The sequence below is a fragment of the Mytilus galloprovincialis genome, chromosome 14 (assembly GCF_965363235.1).
Source record: "Mytilus galloprovincialis chromosome 14, xbMytGall1.hap1.1, whole genome shotgun sequence".
Classification (NCBI taxonomy): domain Eukaryota; kingdom Metazoa; phylum Mollusca; class Bivalvia; order Mytilida; family Mytilidae; genus Mytilus; species Mytilus galloprovincialis.
In genome coordinates, this window is record NC_134851.1 from 57,551,923 (window position 1) to 57,579,736 (window position 27,814).

Below are 27,814 nucleotides of genomic sequence, written 5' to 3' on the forward strand. Positions count from 1 at the left end.
TGTTAAATTTACACACCATTGATATTTACACCATTAATTCACACACAACTACACATGCCCGATTCTGACGTCCTCAAATGTTTACACACAGCTGATGGTGAAACTCTGTAAATTCACACACCACTGATGGTGACATGCTACACATCTGATGATGAAATCTTTCAAATTCGTACATCATTGTTGGTGCAAATTTTAATTAACACCACTGATTGTTAAACCCTTCAAATTCACAAACCACTAATGGTGACATCCTAAATTCAAACACCACTGATATTGACATCTCATCATTAATTTACAAACAACTACACATGCCCGATCCTGACATCCTCAGTTTTCACCTTCTTATGGTGACACCCTGAAATCACGAATCAGTGAAAATAACGCCCTCATTTTCATACACAAGTGATGGTTTCATCATAAATTACCAAACCACTAATGTTGAAACCCTAATTGTAGAAACCACTGACGGTGAAACCCTTTAAATTTACATATTACTGATGGTGACATGCTATAAACTCACACACCACTGCAGATGAAACCTTATAACTGATCACACCCCTTATGGAGTCACCCTTTCAATTCACACACCACTGATAGAGAAACCCTGTAAATTCACACACCTCTGATGCTTAAACCATTTAACCTTGCACATCACAGATAGTGAAACGCTTTAAATTCACATATCCCTGATGATGAAACCTTTCAACCGTTCACTCTGCTAATGGTGAACCCCTTTAAATTCACTCACCAATGGTGGTGACACTTTACTCACCTGATGACATGGATGATGACTCATTAAATTTACTCACCACTGATGTTGGTATCACTAATACATACACCTCTGGAAGGTGAAACCCTGAAATATCACACGACTGATAGTAAATAAAGGCAACAGTAGTATACCGCTGTTCAAAACTCATAAATCTATGGACAAAAAACAAAATCGGGGTAACAAACTAAATCTGAGGAAAACGCATTAAATATTAGAGGAGAACAACGACACAACATTAAAATTTAACACACACAGCAACGGACTAAGCATTAGACAAAATCCGATGAGAATAACCAATATAACATCAAAACCAAATACATGAATTTGGGATAGAAAAGTACCGTGACACGTCTTATAGTAATGTGAATTCACACTCAAAAATAGGAGAAAACAAACGACACAACGGAAACACAACGTAAAAATGTTACACACACAGAAACAAACTATGATATAACAATGGTCATTTTTCTGACTTGGTACAGGACATTTTTAAAGAAAACAAATGGTGGGTTGAACTTTGTTTTGTGGCATGCCAAACCTCGCACTTTGATGGCATTGTTAAATATAACATTAAAATGACAACATAATAATACAGGACTACAATACAAATAAATAGCAGAACGTATTTAGTGTGCTGGTGGTTGTTCCACAGGGAAGTAGTATGCGTCTAGTGTGGTTGTTTTTCTTATGAAAAGCAGCTGCCGCTGGCTAGCTTACATATGTGAGCGAAAAGAGAGCCGAGTGAGTAAGCCTCTCCTGCCAGTACATAGCCTCTACACTGTCAAGACCTCTACAGTGCCTCCCCGCGACAGCACTTGGTAACTGAGATCTAGTATCTCAGGCTTTACTGTAGAGGATCTTGGAGTAGCAAGGACCCCAAAGACGCAGTGTGTAGGCCCACCGGTGTGTGGATATGCCCTAGCACTCGTCAACCTTGCCCCAGCTATGGGTAAATAGTCAGCCAGATAGGGGCTGTAAGCCAGGTAAGGCAACCTGTCTAGGAGAGAGAACTCTAAACAAACTGGGTAGATCACCACTCACCAGCCCAGCAAGGCAATTGATCTAGAGGACGGGAACCTCAACGACAAAATCCCTGGTCCTCCAAGTTGGGGGTTAAGCATTAGGCTAATAACCTCATCTTATAAAACAAACAACTTATTACAGAAATCAACACAAGAAATTAACAAACAGCAGGTATCCATGAGATGACGGGCTGCACAGGCAGCAATATGATTGTACAAGGAGAAAGCCCAACTCGGGAGACCTTAGACAGGAACCAGAATCTCATGGATCCCAAAAAGACCATTAAGATCGGCGCGTGGAATGTAAGAACTATGTTCCAGGTCTCAAAAACTGCGCAAGTTATAAGAGAGATGGAAAGGTACCAACTAGGAATATTAGGCATCAGTGAATGCAGGTGGACAGAGTCAGGGAAAATAATTACACAGGGTCATACCATCATATACTCCGGCAGAAATGACAACCAACATACAGAAGCAGTGGCAATCATTATGAATAAGGAATGTACAAAGAGCTTGATTGAATGGGAACCTATAAATGAGCGATTGATCAGAGCTCGCTTTAATTCCAGCTATGCCAAGACAACAATAATTCAGTGCTACTCGCCTACAAACGATGCAGAAGAAGAAATCAAAGACGCTTATTATGAAGCTCTTCAGGCTCAGATTAGCAAAACACCACTTCATGATGTCCTTCTGATTATAGGAGACCAAAATGCTAAGGTTGGAAAACTTAATACAGAACATGAAAGAGCTATGGGAAAAGAAGGTCATGGTGTAATGAATGAAAATGGAGAGAGACTGGCAAGTATGTGTTCTACAAATGGATTAGTTATTGGAGGAACCCTATTTTTAAGCATAAAGACATACACAAAATCACGTTGAATTCTCCAAACAACAGGGACAAAAATCAGATTGACCACATCATCATAAATGGCAAATGGAGGCGATCTTTGCTGGATACCCGAGCATATAGAGGAGCAGATGTGAACAGTGACCATCATTTAGTTATAGCTAAACTCCAACTAAAGCTGAAAAAGGTAACAGATAATAACAAACCTGGGAGAAAGATCCTCAATGTCAATCGTCTCAAAGAACCTGAAATCAAACAAAAGTTTGTCATCGAACTCAGAAACAGATTTCGAGTATTAGAAGATTTTGATCAAACTGAAGACAGTTCCATAGAAAAGAAATGGGAAAACATCAAAGAGGTATATCAAAACACAAGTGAAAAGATCATTGGGTTCCGTAAGAGCAGTAGTAAGCAATGGTTAACATCAGACACATGGAAAGCAGTCGATGAAAGAGCAAAACTTAAAGAAAAGGTCCTCAGCACTAGGTCATCAAGGTTAAAAGAACAAACACAGAAAGAATATGAAAAGAAAGATAAAGAGGTGAAGAAAAGAGCTAGAAAAGATAAAAAGAACCATCTGGAAGAACGAGTCTACAAGATCACAAAAGAATTGTGTGGACAATCTAAACAACCGCCTCCAGTAAAAGACAATAATGGAAAAATCATCACAACTGAAAGGGAACAAGCTGCACGTTGGGTAGAACACTTTAAGGCTGTTTTGAATAGACCTGAGCCAATAAACGAATTCCAGGGAGCACCCCAACTTGAAGAATTGGATATCAGCACTGACCCACCATCTAAAGAAGAAATAACAAAGGCAATTAAATCCATGAAATCAGGAAAGGCAGCAGGCATAGATGGACTTCAAGCAGAACTACTGAAAGCTGACATCAATACAGCAACTGCCATACTGCATGATCTTTTCAAAGACATATGGGAAGAAAACAAAATCCCTGAAGACTGGTCAAAAGGTCTTATCATTAAACTATCAAAGAAAGGTGATCTTGGGAACTGTGACAACTGGAGAGGGATAACATTACTCTCAATCCCAAGTAAAGTGTTTTGCAGAATACTGTTAAACAGAATAGACTCCATACTGGATGACAGGTTGAGACAGGAACAAGCTGGGTTTAGAAAAGGGAAAGGATGCATTGATCAGATATTTGCGCTTAAGAACATCATTGAGCAGTGTATAGAATGGAAGACACCTCTATATATCAACTTTATTGATTTCAAGAAGGCATTCGACAGTTTACACAGAGAGACTCTTTGGACAATTCTTATATCATATGGAGTACCACAAAAGATCGTCACAATGATAAAATGCTTTTATACCAACTTTGAATGTGCTGTGATACTCAACAACAAGGAAACTGACTGGTTTGAAGTACAATCTGGAGTACGACAGGGCTGCATCATCTCACCCATCTTATTCCTGGTTGCCATTGACTGGGTGATGCGGAAGACCACCAGTGACAAGAAAAGAGGCATCACATGGTCGATGTTTACAACCCTAGAGGACCTTGACTTTGCTGATGATATAGCACTCCTTTCATCAAAACAAGATCATATGCAAAAAAAGACAGATCGGCTCAGCTATTATGCAAGCCAAATTGGACTGGAATTAAATGCAAAAAAGACTCAAGAAATGCGACTCAACACAACATCAAACTTACGACTAGAAGCTGAAGGTACAGAAATCCAACAAGTAGATAAATTTACCTATCTAGGAACTGTCGTTAGTACAGAAGATTCAACCAAAAAAGATATTAAAAGTAGGCTAGCCAAGGCAAGATCTGCATTTCAAAGACTACGACCAATTTGGAAGTCTAGCCAATACAACAGAAAAACAAAGATCAGGCTATATAACAGTAATGTTAAATCTGTCCTTCTGTATGGAAGTGAATGCTGGAGAGTAACAAAAACAGATATGAGATCGCTCTCAAGTTTCCACCACAATTGTCTGAGGCGAATTTGTAAAATCTTTTGGCCAAACCGTATCTCAAATGACCATCTCCTCGAAACGACCAAGTCCATGTGTATCCTCAAAGAAATACAACAGAAGCGCTTCATATGGCTGGGGCATGTTCTCAGGATGCCTGTATCCAACATAACCAGGACAGCTCTTAGATGGACACCCCAGGGGAAGAGACCAAGAGGAAGACCCAAAACCACCTGGCGTCGAACAATTGAGGCAGAACTAAAGGAGCTTGACATGACCTTGGGAGAAGCCGAAACAAAGGCTAAAGACAGATCTGGATGGAGAAATCTTGTGGCGACCTTATGCTCCACCAGGAGCGAAGAGGATAGGTAGGTAGGTATTTGGCAAAGAAACACATGAATAATAGATAACAAAAGGCATCAGGTTTAAAATTCATTACGTCAAAACCGCGCCTCGTCCAAACAAGACTTACCAGTGACGCCCAGATATAAAAGTTCGAAAGTCAAAAAAAGGTACAAAGTAGTACATCTATGAGGATCGAAAGCCGAAAAAGGCCGTGTCAAACACGGCCAGGGCCCTCTGCCTGTGACAAGAACATCCCTACCATACAGAACAATCCATGCCATTGCAAACAGCAAACCTTACCAAATGAATACAAAAGATTCACATGACAAAACTGACGTCCCAACCAACCACAGAAAACAAAACCCGAACACAGTAACACGCTAAATCCAATCAACGCTAAAGGTAACATCCTATATTCACATACCGCTGACGACAACAACCAAAATGTAAGCACAATTCATGTTAACACCCTTAATGTATAACACCAGTGATCCTGTAGGTCTAAAATCAATCACCACTGAATGTGACACCATCAACATTTAACCACTGATGATTCAATCAAATATTACACACCACTGATGTTGACATCATATACTAGTAATCAAGCATCACTAATATTGATACCTTAAATTCATACCATACTGATTTCACCCTATATTTAACACTTTTATAATGACATCCAATAATTTCACATACTAGTAATGATGACACCCTTAGTACACACACAACTGACAGTGAAACACTACTAAATTCAAAAACCACTGAAAATGACGCCATATAAAGTCACACAACACTACTGTTGATCCTTTTATTTATTTACACAACAACTGATGATGACACATTCAATTGGTACACTAATAATGGTGATATCCCTTATTCACACCCCACTGACAATAACCTCTTCAACTCATTAGCCAAAAATAAAAGGAAAATCCTGCTTCACACACCATTGATGATAATAGCCTCAATTTAAACACCACTTATGATGACGTCATCAATTCATTAGTCAAAAATGTTGATAACCTTGCTACAAACACCACGGAAGATGACACCCTCAACTCAAAAACCACCGATAATGAATCCCTCAATTCATCCACCAAAAATGGTGATATCCCGAATTCATACATTATTGATAAAACATACTGAATTCAAACACCACCCACGATGTTGCCTTACAATGTATAAACCATTGATGGACATCCTGCTTTTGATACACTGATTATGACACCGATGGTAACACCTTAAATCAGAACTCCTATAAGGATGAATATAATCAAATGATGTTTTTTGTATCAATCATATCAGTGCTCAATATCAGATTGTCTCAGGTAAACAAGCAAAATCAATATGATAGAAATATGCGAAACAAAAAACAATGGGCTTGAATTATCCATTTTTGTTAAGCATTCATAAAAGTCAGCTGATAACTTTTACCCCCCAAAAAGTACTAGTTATAACTTGTACATAATTACAGTTTGTCCACAACGTATTTATCATTTATATTTATTACACACAATTGGTCACTTAATTACAAGAGTTTGTATGTCTGTTTTATTACAGAATGGAGGCACACCATTACATTGTGCTGCTTACAATGGACACCTAGATATAGTCCGTTATCTTGTAAAAGTCGGCTGTGAAAAGGAAGCACGTGACAAGGTGATTATAGATAATAGCTCCTCAGTCTGATAATTTTTCTTTTGATATTGAATCATTAAAAAATCAGGTTGTTAATCAGACAGGTTTAATGGACAACACATACTTGTTATATTAAAATAAATAGTGTGTACATTTTCATCGCCAAACTAATTGAGATAGTAAACATGATAAAGATGAATTTTTAGTTTTTCTAACAAAAATATTATTATGTTAACCTCTGATTTTACATGGAGCTAATGCTATTAATCATACAGATACAGTTTAGAGAAATAATTTGATCATGATTGATACTCTATAGAATTATGTAAAGAGAAATTTCAATTCACTTATCTTGTTACAAATGATTTGTACATTAAAAAAAGCATTTTACATAATCATTTGATCATAGTCATAGAGTTGTATTTAATTGTTGTTTTGTAGAATATATGAATTATCCTAAATCAGGAAACCTGAATTTGCACCTTCCTATGGTGACACATTACAATCAGGAATTAGTGATGATGACGACAAAAAGTCGTACGCAAACCACTGACGCTGACACCTAAAATTCACATGCCACTGATAATGGAACCCTAAATTCACAAACCACTGACGCTGACACCTAAAACTCACATGCCACTGATGGTGGAACCCTAATCTTATATACCACTGATGATGAATCCCTTTAAATTCACACACCACTAACTGTGACACCCTTTTAATTTACTAACCACTGATGATGACACCCTTTAAATACACACACCACTGCTATTTAAAGACATCCTTAAAATGCACACACCTTTGGTGATTAAACCGTTCCAAATTACACTCCAACGATGGTGACATCCTTCATTAAAAGTCACTGATGGTGACACCTAATAATCAGACACCTTAGATAATCAGGATCCATTAGTTCACACAGCAATCATATTACCATGATAAAGGGTGTAGAAAATCGCGATGTAATTATGACGACGTCCTCAATTCATGCACTTATGATGGTGACAATCTTAAAACATAATGATGACGCCTTAAATTCAAATATGATGACATGGTTAATTCTCAAACTACTCATAAAAACATAATTGATTCTAACATGGTAAAATGGTAAAATATTGATAGGCACAACATGGATGATGATAGGGTTATTCGAAAACCACTAATGTCATAGGAAATTGGCAAACCACTGATGATCACGACATTGACGCTGACATTGTACTATTGCAAAGCACTTACATTGTACGGTCACACTATTCATGATTACATGGTGATTTCGCAAACCACTAGTGGTCACATCATTAATAGTGGTACGGTAAATTCGCACATCACGACATTGACGATGACATTATACAATCGCAAAGCACTTACATTGTACGGTCACACTATTGATGGTCACCTGGTGAATTGCAAACCACTGATTGTGTCACCTAACTGCACACACCAATGATAGTTATATTTTAAATTTTAACATCACTTATGCGACCAACCTATATAAGCAAATCACAAAGATGACGTCATAAATTCATGGACCAATGATTATAACATTTATAAATTTTAACACCACTGATGATGACTGATTAAATTGAACCTCAAATGATGATGTCACATTAAATTTACACTATACTGATGTTGTTGGCATTGATTCATACACCACTGGAGAACAAAACCCTAAAATGACTGATGGTAACACAATTAATCTAATCATCACTGAAGGCGATACCCTATATTTATAGAACACTGACGACAACAACCAAAATGTGTTCGCTGCTGATGTTGATATACTTAATATATATCACCACTTATGTTGATACCTGACATTTACACAATACTGATGGTATCATCATAAATTTGACACTTTTGATTATTTCAGCAAATAATTTCACATACCACTTATAGTGAACACTGAACACTTTTAATTTTAAATACCAGTGAAAGTAAAGTCCAATCAAAGACTAGTAACAACACACTTATCTTGACACTTAAAACTAACACACCAATATAAGTCATATTCTTTATTCACTTACAACTTAAGGTGACACCCTCAATTCATCCATCAAGAATGGTGATACCTGAAATTTACACAATACTGATGGTTTCATCATAAATTTGACACTTTTGATAATTTCAGCAAATAATTTCACATACCACTTAAAGTGAACACTGAACACTTTTAACTTTAAATACCAGTGAAGTAAAGTCCAATCAAAGACTAGTAACAACACACTTATTTTGACACTTAAAATTATCAACCAATATAAGTGATATTCTTTATTCACATACAACAATTCATCCATCAGGAATGGTGATATCCCTAATCCTTACACAACTGGTGCTGACGTATTCAATTAATCAATCAAATATATTGGTTTCCCTTATTCACACGCCACTGAAGATAAATCCTGCAGTTCATTCTCAAATAATAGTAACATCCTAAATTGACTCCTTAAATTCATCCACCTAAATGCTGATATCCCTTAGCCATTCATCCATCAAAAATGGTGTTATCCGTAATTCATAGACAACTGATAATGACTGTTTTAGTTTACTCATAAAACATATGATATCCCTCTATCACATAATGAACCTCTCATGCCTATTCGGTCAATTCATCTATCAATAATGGTGAAATTCCATATTCTAACACAACTGTTTCAATTGTTTTACAAACAAATGGTGATGATAATTCACACACCACTGTTGATGACACCCTGAATTAAATTACCACTGATAATAAAATTTAAATTCCACCATTAAAAGTGAAACCACTAATACACACTACTGATGAGGATTCCATTACTTGATCCACCAATAATGGTAATATCCGTCATTCCCACACCACTGACAATGACGCCTTTAATTCACCCGTTTATATTAATAATATCCATCATCTTCATGCCACTGATAATGACTCCTACAATTCACCGACGAATAATGGTAATATCCGTCATTCCCACACCACTGATAATGACGCCTTTAATTCATCCGTTAATATTAATAATATCCATTATCTTCATGCCACTGAAAATGACACCTACAATTCACCGACGAATAATGGTAACATCCGTCATTCTCACACCACTGATAATGACGTCTTGAATCCACACTACAATAATGGTTATATCCGTAATTCCAACACCACTGATAATGACGTCTTCAATTCATCCACCAAAAATGGTTATATCCGTTATTCTCACACCATTAATAATAACGCCTTCAATTCCCCCGCCAACATAGGTTATATACGTCATTCTCTTACCACTGATAATGACACCTACAATTCACCGATCTATTATGGTAATATACGTCATTCTAATACCACTGATATTGACGCCTTCAATTCACCATCCATCAATGGTAATATCCTTCATTCTCTTACCATTGATAATGACGCCTTCAATTTACACTACAATAATGGTTATATACGTCATTCTCACCCACAAACAATGATAATATCCGTCATTGTCTTACCACTGATAATGGCGCCTTCAATTCATCCACCAACAATGGTAATATCCGTCATTTTTTTACCACTAATAATGCCGCCTTCAATTCACCCACCAACAATGGTTACATCCATCATTCTCACACAACAATTAATGATGCCTTCAATTGACACCACTATAAAAGTAATATTCATAATTCTCACACCACTGATAATGACGCCTTCAATTCATCTACCAATAATTGTAATATCCATCATGTTCACACCACTGATAATGACGCATTCAATTCACTAACCTATAATGGTGATATCTGTCATTTTCACACCATTGATAATGAAACCACCAATTCAACCACCAATAATGGTAATATCCATCATTATCCTATACTTAGACTAAATACTATATGATTTTGACTGTATGATAATAGCATTAAATCAACGTAAAATCTATATTTTTCGAATTGATGCTTAGCGGGCTGATATGAAAATGTTATCACATGCTTCGATTGTTATCACATGCCTTTCCGTAACGTTATCGCATGGCATTCCGTTGATACTCGGCAAATTCCGGAAAATACACCTCAATGCTACGTTTTCAGTGAAAAACATTACAAAGTAGTGTACAAAACAATTATTTGGATACTGGAAAGTGTATTGTGTAAAATGAGAAAAAACAACAAAAAAAATTATAAAAAAAACTATTAATTAAAAGTTTAAAACATAGTTTAGAAAATGACTTAAAAAAAAAAGTTGACTTTTCCAAACAGTGTTCTTTAGGTATATTGTTGATTATTTTTTGTCGATTCGTCCATATATTTTTCTTCATTGTTGAAGCATATGATAAAAAGATCATAACATGTCATTTTTCATATCGCATGTATTATCAGCCCTCAGTCAATATCAGCTCTCGAGACATGTGGCTCTTGGGCTGATATTTAACCTAGGGCTGATAATACATGCGATATGAAAAATGCCATGTAATAATCCGATATTCTCTCCCCCCCCCCCCCTCCCCCGCGATAATGAAGCCTTCAATTCACCCACCAATAATGATAATATCCATCATTCTTAAACCATTGATAATGACGCTTTCAATTAACCCACAAATAATGGTCACATCCATCGTTCTCATACCATTGAGAAAGACGCCTTCAATTCATCCACCAACAATGGTAATATCAGTCATTCTCACACCACTGATAATGACGCCTTCAATTCACCCACATATAATGGTAATAGCTGTCATTCTCACACCACTGATAATGACGCCTTCAATTCACCCACCAATAATTGTAATATCCGTCATGTTCACACCTTTGATAATGACGCCTGTAAATCATCCAGCAATAATGGTAATATCCGTCATTCTCACACGATTGATAATTATGCCTTCAATTGATCCTACATCAATGGTAATATCCATCATTCTTACACCACTGATAATGACACCTTCAATTCAACCATTAACAATGGTTATATCCGTCATTCTAGCACTGTTAAATTAACCCGCCAAATAAAGGTGATATAATAATTTACACACTCTTGATGATTATATAAATACAAGTGTGACTGGTCATTTTATTCAGTTTAGATCACTGATTTATGTGATATACATGTATATCAATCATTCATAGTGTATTTATATTTATAACACAACATTGTCCAGTTTTTTATACAAGTTTTGATGTTTATTCTATTTTTCTATAACAGGATGGCGACACACCATTTGTATGTGCTGCATTAAGAGGACATCTGGATATTATATGTTACCTGGCCAGCGTTGGATGTTATATACATTCCAGATCAACGGTAATGAAAGATATATTGTCTGTTTGATCCTACTTCTGTTGATATTGAATGATTTAATCAGACAGGTTTGATACACGACACAATTTGTGAAATGTATAGGATGGAATATCATTTTACTAGCACTGAATCTATGAATGAGGTTTCAATGTGTTATCTTGATAAAGACTGATAACAAGTTGTGTTTACATGTTAAGTCAGCTGATAATAATTATAAGTCTTTCTAATCCATTGATATAAATAGTTTATGCATCACTTTTAACAACGTAATATTTTTGTATCATGACATGACATATCTAACAATAGCACATGGTGTTGAGTTTTTACCACTGATTCTGATATGAAAAATATTTTTCTGTATGTTGATAAAACTTTATTTTTCAGTTTACGACATTCAGTTTATATGGTGATATTACATATTTTTATATGTTGATATTGCAAATTTTAGGGACATTATAACATATATTTTATTTTGTTGATATTAATAACGCAATAATGTCTAGAATATCACTTTAAATTTATAGATTCAATTTTGATATTATAGGACGGATTAACAGCATTACACAGGGCTGCTAGGAATGGACATTTACATGTCACCAAATGGTTAATAGAAGAAGGAGGAATCAGTTCACTGGTCATAACATCTACGGTAACATTTGACATTATTTACTATATTTTAACACCCGAGGTAACCTTTGACACTATATATTCAGTGTTCAGTTTTTATATTAAGTGTTAAATTTAAAACTGTTTTGAAAAATTAAATGTGTAGTTGATGTTGTTTAATTTGGCATACTGAATTTTGGGAATTGTTCTTGAAATAAAAACCAAAGATATTTCTTTTGATTTTTAACAACTAGAGTCATACTACAAGACTGATAGCCATGGACAAAAAGAATCGTCTACACCTTTCTATATATTGTTTATAAGTCGTCTTACACTAAAACAAAATCATAATCAGCTTATGCAAATACCAACTAATTACAATGACAGCCAGCAATACACAATCCCTTCGCCTACATCCCAAACACTAACAATAAATCATCACTGACACAAAGCAAGTGTTCAAATGCATGACAATAAATCAGGTACTACACAAAAATCAGAATGCAGCCCCTATCGATATCAGCCACCAATCAAACATATGACATCAATCATGTACTACCAATAGACACTTAATACACACAAAAACCAACATTCAGCCTACACCAATGCAAATAATCAATCACAAGAATTAAAGTAATCAATTACTTATACCAAAAGATAAATACACAAAAGCCAGTATTTAGGCAGTACCGAAACAAGACACATATTATACACATTTGCATTCAGCTCATATCGTTTTCAAGTAACAAATCAGACAGGTGACAATTATCAGGTACTGCTTAAAGACACTCAATACGCAAAAATCATCTTTCAACACAAATGAAAGTTATCAGGTACAAAAAAGAACAATAGACCATCTCATTACACCATTATCACAACTCAACACTCAAACACGAGACAGTCAACATGTTCTACCAACAACAAACTCTCTTCATTGCACTATACTCACTGGCATGAACAATTAAACACTACAGTTATAGAGTCACCAATATGACCAATCAAACATTCAAATGTCAATAAAAACTAACAATGAACCACCTCATAACAATTTAATCACTAACACTTGCAGTTAAACAAGGAAACACTATGGTAATATTGTCACACATATGACTGTCTCCAATTTAACAATTTTAAACACGTTTTTTAAGACGCACCCCTTAGTTATAAATAGTTACTTTTAAAGTACCAATTGTAAAGACATAGCAGTTGATGTATTATTACTGCTATAACATGTAACGGTGACAGTTAAACCAATTATATACATGCGCATAATCAAGAAACACCGATGTCTACACGTCATTATTTCTGGTTTGTCTCTTACCCTAGGTTATCCTAAATGAGTAGACATTGAACAAATTTAAAACGACACTCATAAAATATTGTAATGAATTATATAAACAAACAAATGTATAGAGCTGTCTAAATATTACCTGAAAGTTGAAAGAAGACATAACTTTAGGTACGAATTATTGTCGTTTAGGGTGAGACTCCATATATGCTGGCTGCAGCAGAGGACAGCCAGGATTCTCCAGAGATAAAAAAGAGGATGAAAGAAATTATGGATTACCTCAAGGTACATGTTATGTTGGATAAGAAAAAAATAAGAAAGTGTACATTTTCATTTTGAACACACACACCGTCAACTTTTCAATTCTCTCTCAAACTTTGTTTTAAGTACAGTAGTATCGAATTTTCAACATTCAATCAAATGTAAAATAGTTTCCTGCTGTATACTACAAAGGTGCACAGACATGCTTGTATACGCTTAAGGTGGTACCCAACACTTTCACTAATAATAATTTGGCTCGTTTAATTTTCATAAAATTTTGTCAAAGTAGTTAATTTGACCGTTTGACAAAAATAAAAAAATTAAAAAAATTTGGAACCAACCGTTTTGTCAAAAAATTCCACTGGTTATGTAGCAATTTGACAAACACCAATTTTGATCATTGAGAAGCTTAATATTCCTTTTACAACACAACGTAATTAAAACGTTTAGCTGACTTTACAGAGTTATCTTCCTGTAGTGTTAGGTACCACCTTAAGTTGTTGTTTGAAAAATAGAAATTTGTCAATAAATTATTTGATTCTAAATTTCTTGAAAAAGAGGGGATAATTAGAAAAAAATGTTCCCATTAAAAAAAAGAAAGTGTTTGAAAGTGTCTTTTTAAATATAATAACTGGTTCCTGTATGGCACTGCACAAACATAACTTGTTTCCAAATGAAGTCAATGTTTTTATCTTTAGTGAAAAAAATCATGTGCCCAAATATAATGAACCATGAACATAAATGTCTTTATTTTGTATTCGCCTCAAATTGTTTGCCCTCATTGATGATATTTTGATAACTGTTGGTTCATTTGTTGTGCCGTTATACCATGCGATGAGGATATGGGACGTTTGACGGCCCACACTCATGTTAACCATGCCAGTTTCTGTATGTATCATTAAGTCAGGGATCTGTTTATTCAGTTGTTGTAGTTTTCAATATGATTTGAGTTTTGCTCATTATTGAAGACGGTACAGACCTTAACAATATACAAATCGGCGCACAAGTTGCAGAATTCATATCAGTTCTATTCTGGTTGACCTACTTTGGACCTAATTGGTGTACTTGACTAGCAAAAAATCTGAAAAAAAACCATGTATTTTCCTTTTAAATGATATTTTGTTTTACTTTGTTCATGCTTATTTACCATCAGGTATCCATTTCAGTCTTGTAATGACCTGATCATGTTTATAGAACTATACATCAAAATGAAAATTAATTTTAGAATATCGAACAATGTTATTCATAAAATTTGACAAGTTGAACTTTGTTGGCTTATATCTCAGTGAATTAAAGTATATAGTGTGTCTGCTTGATGTGAAATAACTACGAACTAACCCAACTGTGTAGGAAGTTCTAATTGTCTAAATTTTTGAAGAAAAAAAACCATGAGTTAAAAAACTTAGTTATAATATAATGTGATGTTGTATGCTTCAAAATGAGTTTTGTTGATTAATACTTGACAATCAATGAATGTCGCAATTGAAGACTAAATGGCAAAAATCTGTACAAGGTCAACTTGTCTTAGGAAGTAGAAGCTGTAGTATCTTTAACATTTCAGAATTTATTGACGGAAGATTTAAAAACAAAATAATGTTTGTTATGAACTATGTCATTACCGAACCACTGAGTTGATTATATTCCATTGGAAATAATAGTCCAGCAGCAACAGTATCGACTTACACATGTTGAATATTACACTATAAATGTATAGAAAACAGTTAAGCATCTTTTTTTTCTCCAGTTAAATTTATAACATGCTATTCATTACTATAATAACTAGTATATACTTATAACATTAACATGACATAAGTCATACAATAAAATAGTTTACTGATAATAAAAACAAAACAAGGGAAATAAGAATCGGTTAACCCAGGACGAAGCGGGTGTTAATTGTTCTGGATCAGCAAATTTCGGGGTCATCGAGTGTTTAATTTGTGCCTCAGCATCCTAATTATGTAGGAGGAGGAGCGTATGAAAAGTAAGTGAAAGTTATAAAATGCCAATTGTCCAAAGAAATATAGGGTTACTTTAAGAAATTAGCTTAAAGATTTAAAAAAACATGTACTGAAATTAAATCAATAATACGCTATTCATCACCAGAATATGTAATCTGCTGTGTTGTAGACTGTCATGGCAAAGGAAGACCCCGCAATGATCACAGGAACCCTAAAGCAAATAGATAAAACACATTTAGTCAAAGGTAAGATTTCAATTTGATTAAGTGGTATGTGTGGAATACAACAATGAATGAGACAGCAGCCCACTGATTTAAACCCATTCAGATTTGTATATGATCAAATGATACTTATTGTATCTATATAAAAAAAGATAGCATCATACTTATTTAAGTATCATAAGAGTTCTAGGTTTCAATAATAGACTTGTACCAAAATATGTGTCTATGCTACGGAAGCATGTAAGGTTCATCCTTTTTTTATATTTTTTTTCAAATTGTCGACTTTAATCGTGAAACTATCAACTTTAATCTTGGAACTATCAACCTTTATCTTGGTAACTCCAAGTATAATCTTAGAATTATCAACTTTAACATGTTTAATCATGGAAATAACTGATATTTTACTTCAATCTCACAGTAGTTGTGTTTAACAAAATAAATCTAATCTTCTTATTCATGAAAATCATATTATGATTTTTGCAGCTAACATGGCTAAATTGCTTTTGTAAAATGTAACATGGAAATAGACGTGAAATTCTATATTAATATGCATTTTTTTTTCAAAACTTTATAGTGTTATGATGTATGCTCTACATATCTAATATAGATATGTTATTTGAAATCTTATTAAAGGCTAATTGTGTTATTTAAATCAATGAAGGAAATGTATATTTGCATAAATAGACAGTCCCCGAATCTATGCATAAAAAAATTAAGATATTGTAATTAATTAGCTAGAATTAGTTTAACGGATAAGTTATATTCATGAATGAAGAGAAAAAGAATGTCAACATTGGAAGTTCAACATTAGTGAATCATTTTCCTTGTCTAATTCGACCCACAAAAATATTTTTATACTGGAAAACGATAATTATATTTTCTTATGATTGAAAATGAAAATGAGGAATGTGTCAAAAAGAACAGAGAAACTCGAACAGATAACAGCTGAAGGCCACCACTAAGTCTTCAACGCATCGCAAAAATCCCACACCGGGGTGGACCTCATATAGAACATTAAAAAACGTGTACTAGTTCAGTGATAATGGACCTCACACTAAACACTAAAACATATAAATTAACTAAAAATAAAATTAAAAAAAAAAAGATTAACAAAGGCCAAAGGGTTTTGACTCGGGACAGGTTAAAAATGCAGCAAAAAAAACATGTTTTGTGAGATCTCACCCCTACAACTCTAGCCATAGTAGAATGAATAAACACAAATCAATTCGCATAGAAAAGCTCAGTTTCAATAAATTTCGTAAATTTTACGAACGCCATCACGAGTTGGTTGACCGTTATGGAATAACCGTTTCTCAAAAGATATCGGATATGTTCCTTATCGAGTTATTGTATTATTATTGGTTTTTTTTATGACTCATTGTACAAATGTAATTTGGATATAAGGTTTAGTATTTAATAAATAAGATATGAGAATTTGAGTAAAATCGGTGTAAATGAATACGTCAGCTAATTTCCCTTTAAGTTTTTGCATATTTTTTTTTTGTGTCAAAGAAAGAACAACTCGACCAAAAGGCAAAAAAGCAGCCAAAGGCCACCAATGGGTCTTCAACACAGCGAGAAAACCCCGTACCCTGATGTGTGCTTCAGCTGGTCCCTTAACAAAAATGCGTACTAGTTCAGTTATATTGGATATCATACTAAACTCCAAAATATATCATTGAACTTATAAAATTAAAAATCATACAACAAGACTCACAACAGTCAGAATCTACTGACTTTAGACAGGCGGTATTAAACATAATTTTTTTAGAACTGAACTCTCCCCTATACCTCAAGCCAATTTAGAAAAAAAGAAGTCTTAGTCAAGTCAAATACTTCAAGTATAAGGCCAGCTATTTTTGTTGCATTGGATTACTGTAAAGTATACATGTTTGTATTGTAGGTACAATCTGAATCTGAAACCCAATTTTATGGTCATTGTTCAATGTTAAGTGTTTGTTTTTTGGTCTTGTTTTTTTTAATTACGACAAGCAATTGATCTACTATATTTGGTCTTCAAAATATTGTAATGTATATATGTCCGTCTGCAAGGATTTATCTGACCTTGAACTCATAATCACAGATGATAGTTTTATGTGATACATTCAATAAAACCTTTATCTTTAAGACTCAACACAAAAGCAATGGCCAGTAATGCAGGCGAGACATTTCAATATGTTCACTCTTGTACTTAAATGAATAAAAGTTAAAGAATATGTATTGGATTACGTGTTACTTCCTGTTGATATTGCTTGTATATTTTCCAGCAAAATAACAATAAAAAGGATATATGAATTTCATAACTTATATTAATTTCGGTTTTATACATGCAGGACCTTATGCAGAAATAAAGATTTTTTCGGATATGGAATTTCAAGGTCTGTTAAGCAGCGGATCATACAAATGTTACTGGAACCGTGTATTTCTTACCGGTCCATTTGGTGTCGGCAAGACATGTTTAGCCAAAATTCTAGTAGGAGATGAGGCTCCAGAACATCGAGAGTCAACAGATGGTATATGGATTTATCTCGGCAGAGCTGGAATGAATATAAAAGAACGTTGTTGGATTTTCTTGGAAAAGGGTATGTAAACTTTAAGAATATATACAAGAGAAATTGACTTAGGAAATGCATCTCAGAGTAATGTGTTTAAATTTGAGTAAGAGATTGAACCCATATTTTAGGTCAAAGTTCGAATTATATATTGTGAGGTTAATATATATCTCGAGTTACACTTTCAGTTTTAAACTTAATCAATTGTTTTTTCGTTGATTTCCGTCTATTATATTGGTCTCTGCTTACTCCTTTGACCTTTGGTGGTAAATCCGTGGGAGGCCCACCATTATTATGTTTGATTCTTCGTAAACATACTGAATATGACTAGCTTTGGGGTACCATAATAAAACATTGTAAAACTTTCGAAAATCACTGATAGGCATATACAATTGTCTGTTTATGCACATAGTTTCATACGCCTTACTCGACACTATTTAAGGAAGTACATATATAGAAATCTATACCTTGAAGGCAAATATGAATATGTCAAAAATTCTGCACAACTCAGATAACACAATTTTTCAAAAATTGCCTGACAGTGAAATTATTATGTTTTATTTTCTGAAAAAAATCTTGTCTGTTCTTCATACAACCTTTTACAGTCTGTCTGTGTATTATTTACTGTCCCTTTGGTATCTTTCGTCCCTCTTTTACATACCTAATTGGAAATTGAAAATGGACACATTTAAATGGAAAACATGCATATTATTGGCCGATAAGCCTTGTGACGACGATTTATCATACCGACATTTTGTAACGTCAAGTTGGTTTCCTTTTCAAGACCATAAATTTCTTTGTCATAAGGCAGCAGTCGGCTAATTCAATATTTTAACATGCTTTTACTATTCAAATACTATACTTGTGCGTCTATAGGTTATATGTTAGCCTTAGCTGGTACTTTGGTGGGTTTTAAGATGCAAACAAATGTTTCAGTTACTCCTGAGTTAAAATGCAGAAATTACTTCAAATACATTTTTAAGATTGTCCTTCTATACAATAATCCCCATTGGTGAATAGAAATATTGTCACCATAGGTCTTTTTCCGAACGGCAAAACTCTGCCGAAAGAGAGTCATCTGTTTGGTTGTATGGGATGTATAAAATATACAACCATTTAAAATGGTGAGGTTTAATCAGATGCCTATCCATTATACCATGGTTTTCCAGTGGCAGCACACATTTCACCGACATTTAACCTGGACGGGCTCCTTTGCTGGTTCTGCCTATTTTATTTATTGTTAACTTGTTCTAGTCCCGAAAATTCATGAAATATGTTACTGAATGTTAAGCAAGCAACACTCAAAGTTCAATTTCTAGTTCAACCTTTTAAAAAGACCCTTAGGTTACTTGTTTGAAATGTTTTACATTTTGTTGGCTGCCTGTCATGAGGTCAGGGGTAATCGTAATCAGTAATCAGTTGTTATCGACTACTTTTGCAATGTGATTATATATCACCATGCTATTTCTTGCTTAACCATACGTAGCAATCTAAGAGTTTTTCCTTAGTAGATGTGAATTTATGTTTTGCCGTGATAAAAAAATGTCTTGGAAACAAACTTTTGTATGATTAATCAGATAACATATTTCAGGGACTATATTGAATGCAACCGTGCAAAGTTTGCTAAGGAGTAAAGAAATGGTAATACCAGGTATTGAAAAATTTAACGAGGATATGGCAGATTCTATTGATGCTAAACACAGGGAGGAAATCCATAACAAAGGTTCTATATCATCTAGTTCAGGTCAAGTTACGTCCAGTCCAGAGGCTGCAAAACGTAAAGAGGAAATGCCAGATCGAAGTGATGTTAAGTCGAATGTCAATACTCCTGGTGTACTCAAACTGAAGTCAAGGTTGAAAGCTTTCTTCGGTCTCTCAAGTCGAAAACAGAAAGTATTAAAAGGTATTTGATGTTATTATTATGTGTGAATATAAATCATGCCATATTGAGTGGACGTCTGGTCTTTCTTGTCAGTGTCAAAATGAGTGTTGTGCCAAACCTTGTCCATTTCACAATTTATATTAACGAAGAACGTCATTAAACAGTGAAAAGTTGTGACATTTTACCACAAGGTTCCATTCTTCAAACAGGAGGTTGAGATTGATTTTGATGGTTACGGTCCAAACTGTTTAAAAAGGACAAAAAAAATAGGATGTATATGTCGCCGGACAATTACTTGTGTATAAGACTATGGATCTCTCTGAAATTGTACCACCGTTTAGGAATGAGGAGTCCAACAAAAAGTAGGTTTTTTTATGTTTCACGATTTAGGTATAAATGTTTGGATATTTGTGAAATTATACGACAAGGTCTATACTTCAAAATGACGGTTTGGATTGATTTTGGTTTTTATGGCCCAAACTGTTAAAAAGGACCGAAAAGTAGGATTTAAATGTTCCCGGACAATTATTTGTGTATAAGTCTATTGATTTTTATGAAATTTTACCACTGTTTATGAATGAGGAGTCCAACAGAGAGTAGTTTTTTGTGTTTCAGAACTTGAGTATAAATCCTTGGATATCTGTGAAATTATACGGGATTGATTTTGGTGGTTATGGTCCAAACTGTTACAATTTATAAAACGGACCAAAAACTACGATTTAAATGTTTCTGGACAATAGCTTGTGTATAAGTCTATGGCTCTCTATGAAATTATAGCTAAAGGTGTCAACAAACAAAGGAAGGTTATGTATTATTGTTGAGATAATGGGCAAACTGTGTAGGAATTAGTGACCAGAAAGACTTTGATTCCTATGGTTCCTGACAACATATTGAATATAGGTCTATGGGTCTCTGGAAATTAAAACCACAATGCTCCGTACTGAAAATGGAAAGCTGCTAATGTTTTTTTGGGGTTAAGGCCCTAATCATTTTTTTTACTAAAAAGGACTGAACGATTCTTTTTTGTACTTTGCATAAATTGCTTTTTTCTTTACCGATATTAGTAGGGGTTTAATTCAAAAACTTGAATTCTTTTGTATCTTTAATATGCTATTCATTTTTTTTTTTTTATTGTGGACCCTTTTTTAAGTTGATCCTCATTGAGGTCTAGAGTATCTGACATAAGACTTGTTTTGATATAGAAAAACAAATGAAGTTAACGAATTTTTAAGCTGAATCTTAACATGTATTTAGATTTTAAAGTTAAGAACCGGTTTTCAAATCGGCCCGAATCGGAGTCTTAATTAACCATTGTTCAAAATAAACAAAACAATAATTCATAAAGTTCTTTGATATGCCGTATCGAACTATGTATTTAAAGTATGGCCTTAATGTCCCTATTATCAATTTAGTCTATTTTGAGTCTGAATAAATATTTGTAAATCTAAATAAACTTATGTTGATTTCATCAGAAATTTAATTGTAAAGATTCATTAATATGCCTTATCTAACTATGTATCTTTATGTTTTACAAAATGTATGTTTTACTATTATAGAAAAAAAGTTTTTATACAACATTTATTCTGAGTCATAACAAATAGCGAACTGCTGACCATTTATCAAGTTTATTTGACTTACCGTTTTGCCAGAACATAGATGTCACCATTTATTTTTTGCGACACATATCCTCTCCGGACGTGGTTGCATCTAATTACACCCCTCACAACAAAATGCATGACCAATTTTAACAATTTTTTTACTGCCTAGTACAAGTAGAATGGATAAGTCCAAGGAATGACTATATTGTATTTCCCTGTCTAACATTTGACAATTATTCTTTTTAAATATTCGTTTTTTTTTATCAATTATACGCATAATATATGTGATTAAGGAAACACACGTTTTATTTTAACAAAATATACGACTATCTTGTTTTAATTATCAATTCTTACATACACAAATCAACATATATGTTGTTTTCAGGTCAAAATGTTGCAAATCTTAAATCTTCAAATGATGAAAGTGCTCTGATGCATGGAGCTACTAGAGATGATAGTGCTGGGAGAGAGGGAGACACTGAAGATAAATTGACTGCCAAGGACATTTCAGAAGAGGAAATTATTCAACTAATCCGATCTGAATGTAATAAAGGCAATTACAAAATGGTAATTGTCCCCATAGATTTATGGGACTTTGGCGGTCAAAAGATATATCACTTGACACACCAACTCTTCATATCTAGCAGAGGCACTTTTGTATTAATATTCAATGGTAGTAAAGGTATTAACGAAGAAATACCTGACTACATAGACTTACCTGGCTGTAAAAATCAACGGAATACAGCAGGTATGGTACCATTTATAAATAGTCAAAACAATCGGTCTATTTACATTCAAATTAGATATGTTTATAGTATTTCAATATAGGTTAACTGTTGATCGCCTTAGCTCTCTTTGAATATTTAAGCCCCCATATAACAAACAATGGGCTCTTATGCAAAGATGTATACAGCAACAGGGTCAGCAATACAAGATCTAGTATTATTGGTTAATTTAACATCTAGATGAACTGATTATTAATTGCTTTAAATCCATTTTTTTTTATCCAATATTAAGATGGAAGAATTTCATTGTTCAGTTTTTTTAATTTAAACACAAGGAACGGATGACCGATTTTTGATGTTCTAAAATCACCTCGTCGTGAATGCTGATATGTATAAGAATTATCATGCCTACATGTTATTCCTACATTCTGTTGTTGCTTAATTCAGTTTATGATTCATGCAATTAACACAGTATTGTTTGAGGCTATGTCAGCAGGAATACAAGATATTTTTCCTAAAGGAATAATTAATCTAATTACTGAAATGATCGACAATTTGTTTTTGTATTAAATTGAACAATGCTGCTAACACATGTAACAATTGAAAAGATTGATAAGATTAGATAGTGTTTGTGGGAATCAATTATTTTCATTTACTTATAAATGCTTATTGGTCATTAATTATTGAAAGACAATTTTACACTTTCAAACATATTTACATGTATGTGTGTTCGTTGCAGTCTATCTCGTCCATTGGGTTAATTCAGTCCTTACATATTGTAAGACCTTGACTGAAAATGGAGGATACCCAAAAATCAAATTTGTTGCAACACACAAAGATCAAGTAAAAGTAAGTACTGACATAATTTAAAGAACTATGTAGCTCTAATACTTTGCCATGCAAGACATATTCGCAATTGAATGTTGTGTACAGAACCCATCCGTTGGTTTTCCCCTATATCTCCAAACTACAGACAAGATTGAAGTATGTTGAAAAATTAACCTGTCTCAATGAAATATTTGTGGTATTTTGATCATCCGTCTGATTTACTAGATGGTACACATTTTAGTATAATATACTCTGAAAGTTTTCAGCCTTAATTATTGAATTTTCACAGAAAGATTGTAAACATGTGATGCACTTCTATTACAAAATTGTTCGAAGATTTTTTTCCCTCATTTTTGTCCCTCAGAAATGAGTTATTTTCAACAAAAAATTATTGATGATGAACTAGATTTGTGCCATCAGCTCCTATTGTTGTTAACAAAGATCATCTATTAAACCTCGAAGAATGAATTGTAGTTGTGTACCTGCCACTTAGTTCTTTTTAGCTCACCTGGCCCGAAAGGCAAAGTGAGCTTTTCCCATTACTCTGCGTCCGTTGTCCGTCGTCGTCCGTCGTCGTTAACTTAACAAAGATCTTCTTCTCTGAAACTACTAAGCCAAATTAATCCAAACTTGGCCACAATCATCAATGGGGTATTCTGTTTAAAAAATGTGTGGCGTGACCCTGCCAACCAAACAAGATGACCGCCATGGCTAAAAATAGAACATAGGGGTTAAATACAGATTTTGGCTTGTAACTCTAAAACCAAAGCATTTAGAGCAAATCTGATATGGGGGTAAAATAATCTATACGGTCAAGATCTATCTGCCCTGAAATTTTCAGACAATTTGGACAACCCGCTGTTGGGTTGCTGCCCCTAAACTAGTAATTTTAAGGAAATTTTGCAGTTTTTGCTTATTGTCTTGAATATTATTATAGATAGAGATAAACTGTAAACAGCAATAATTTTCAGCAAAGTAACATCTACAAATAAGTCAACATGACTGAAATTGTCAGTTAACCCATTAAGGAGTTATTACCCTTTAAAGTCAATTTTTAACCATTTTTCTAGAATTTTAGTATTCTTTTAAAAATTCTTCTTCTCTGAAACTACTGGGTCAAATTTAACCAAACTTGGCCACAATCATCATTTGGGTATCTAGTTTTAAAAATGTTTGGCTTGACCCTTTCAACTAACCAAGATGACCGCCATGGCTAAAAATAGTACATAGAGGCGAAATGTAGATTTTGGCTTATATCTCTGAAACCAAAGCATTTAGAGCAAATCTGACAGGGGTTACATTGTTTATCAGGTCAAGATCTATCTGCCCTGAAATTTTCAGACAAAACAGACAACCTGTTGTTGGGTTGCTGCCCTAGATTTAGTAATTTTATGGAAATTTTGCAATTTTTTGTTATTATCTTGAATATTATAAAGGATAGAGATAAACTGTAAACAGCAATAATGTTCAGTTAAGTAAGATCTACAAATAAGTCAACACAATCAAATGGCCACTTGACCCCTTTAGGAGTTATTGCCCTTTAGAGTCATTTTCTACCAATTTTTCGTAAATTTTGTAGTCTTTTACGAAAATCTTCTCCTCTGAAACTACTAAGCCAAATTTTACCATACTTGGCCACAATTATCATTGGAGTATCTAGTTTAAAAAATGTGTCCAGTGACCCGACCAACCAACCAAGATGGCCTCAATGGGTAAAAATAGAACATAGGGGTAAAATGTAGATTTTGGCTTATAACTCTGAAACCAAAGCATTTAGAGCAAATCTGGCATGGGGATAAAATAATCTATTAGGTCAAGATCTATCTGCCCTGAAATTTTCAGACAATTTGGACAACCCGCTGTTGGGTTGCTGCCCCTAAACTAGTAATTTTAAGGAAATTTTGCAGTTTTTGCTTATTGTCTTGAATAGTATTATAGATAGAGATAAACTGTAAACAGCAATAATTTTCAGCAAAGTAACATCTACAAATAAGTCAACATGACTGAAATTGTCAGTTAACCCATTAAGGAGTTATTGCCCTTTAAAGTCAATTTCTAACCATTTTTCTAGAATTTTAGTATTCTTTTAAAAATTCTTCTTCTCTGAAACTACTGGGCCAAATTTAACCAAACTTGGCCACAATCATCATTTGGGTATCTAGTTTTAAAAATGTTTGGCTTGACCCTTTCAACTAACCAAGATGACCATGGCTAAAAATAGTACATAGAGGCGAAATGTAGATTCTGGCTTATATATCTGAAACCAAAGCGTCTAGAGCAAATCTGACAGGGGTTACATTGTTTATCAGGTCAAGATCTATCTGCCCTGAAATTTTCAGACAAAACAGACAACCTGTTGTTGGGTTGCTGCCCCAGATTAGTAATTTTATGGAAATTTTGCAATTTTTTGTTATTATCTTGAATATTATAATAGATAGAGATAAACTGTAAACAGCAATAATGTTCAGCAAAGTAAGATCTACATAAATCAACACAATCAAAATGGTCACTTGACCCCTTAAGGAGTTATTGCCCTTTAGAGTCATTTTCTACCAATTTTTCGTAAATTTTGTAGTCTTTTACGAAAATCTTCTCCTCTGAAACTACTAAGCCAAATTTTACCATACTTGGCCACAATTATCATTGGAGTATCTAGTTTAAAAAATGTGTCCAGTGACCCGGCCAACCAACCAAGATGGCCTCAATGGGTAAAAATAGAACATAGGGGTAAAATGTAGATTTTGGCTTTTAACTCTGAAACCAAAGCATTTAGAGCAAATCTGAAAAGGGGTTAAATTGCTTATCTAGTCAGTATTTATCTGCTCTGAAATTTTCAGATGAATTGGACAATTGGTTGTTGGGTTGCTGCCCCACAATTGGTAATTTTTAAAGACATTTTGCTGTTTTTGGTTATTATCTTGAATATAGTACAGATAGAGATAAACTGTCAACGGCAATAATGTCAGCAAAGTAAGATCTACAAATAAGTCGACATGACCTAAATGATCAGTTGACCCCCTTCAAAGAGTTATTACCCTTTATAGTCAATTTTTAACAATTTTCATTAATTTTATAATTTTTTGTAAATTCTTACAAAATATTTTCCTCTGTGTAACTAAAGGGCCAAGTTTATTATAGATAGAGAAAATTGTAAGTAGCAAGAATGTTCAGTAAAGTAAGATCTACAAACACATCACCATCATCAAAACACAATTTTGTCATTTATCTATTTATGTCCTTTGTTTAAGACATGTATGCACATAGACCAAGGTGAGCGACACAGGCTCTTAAGAGCCTCTAGTTTTAATTATTTTCTAATTGTTCTACACTTAATTAATCTCAATAAAATTTCTTAAAGTTGTTGACACATTTTAGTTGTATTCAAGATCTCTGAAAAAATTAAAATCACAAAAATACTGAACTCCGAGAAAAATTCAATCGGAAAATCTCTAACCACATGGCAAAATCAAATGACAAAATACATCAAACGAATGGACGACAACTGTCATATTCCGAACTTGGTACAGGCATTTTCAAATGTAGAAAATGGTGAATTGAACCTGGTTTTATAGCGCTAAACCTCTCACTTTTACAACAGTCTAATCAAATACCGTTATATTTACAACGATGCGTGAACAAACAGAAATTGTATAAATAAAATAGTCAAAATATTGGTACAGCAGTCATCACTGTGTTACAAACTACAAATAAAACTAAGCTGAACATTCTGTATAAACCAAAGTACATCTGAGATTTGATCCATGTTCAAGTGTTGCTAGAAACATATAATGTAGTTGGAATGCATTTTTATGGCTTTTCCCCACTTAACAACATCAGTTAGTACCCATGTGACAGTTTAAATGGTCAGTTGTTGTTTCCTATGGAATCCTCTAAACGATCAAACATTATTTTTGGAACTAATCCCGTTAACATTTTCATTTGAAGCAATCGTCAAAAGCGTTTGCTATATCTTATTATATTTATACATCCAAGGGTAAAGTGAGATTAAATTCAAGGACACGACAATTTAAGATTATCCTGTAAAGAAAATAATGAAGGAGGATAGTAAATATAA

General features: G+C 33.9%; 1 protein-coding gene across 1 annotated transcript in view; it reads left to right on the forward strand.

The window, feature by feature from the left end:
- The first annotated feature begins 780 nt into the window (after positions 1-780).
- LOC143058120 (uncharacterized) overlaps positions 781-27,814 on the forward strand; it is a 183,183-nt gene continuing 156,149 nt past the window's right edge. The window contains exons 1-11 of the mRNA XM_076231582.1: positions 781-848; positions 2,693-3,701; positions 6,492-6,590; positions 11,722-11,820; positions 12,362-12,466; positions 13,904-13,996; positions 16,103-16,178; positions 18,488-18,736; positions 20,298-20,609; positions 22,572-22,934; positions 23,651-23,760. Of these exons, the coding sequence (XP_076087697.1) occupies positions 781-848; positions 2,693-3,701; positions 6,492-6,590; positions 11,722-11,820; positions 12,362-12,466; positions 13,904-13,996; positions 16,103-16,178; positions 18,488-18,736; positions 20,298-20,609; positions 22,572-22,934; positions 23,651-23,760 (2,583 nt within the window). The remainder of the gene's footprint in view (positions 849-2,692; positions 3,702-6,491; positions 6,591-11,721; positions 11,821-12,361; positions 12,467-13,903; positions 13,997-16,102; positions 16,179-18,487; positions 18,737-20,297; positions 20,610-22,571; positions 22,935-23,650; positions 23,761-27,814) is intronic.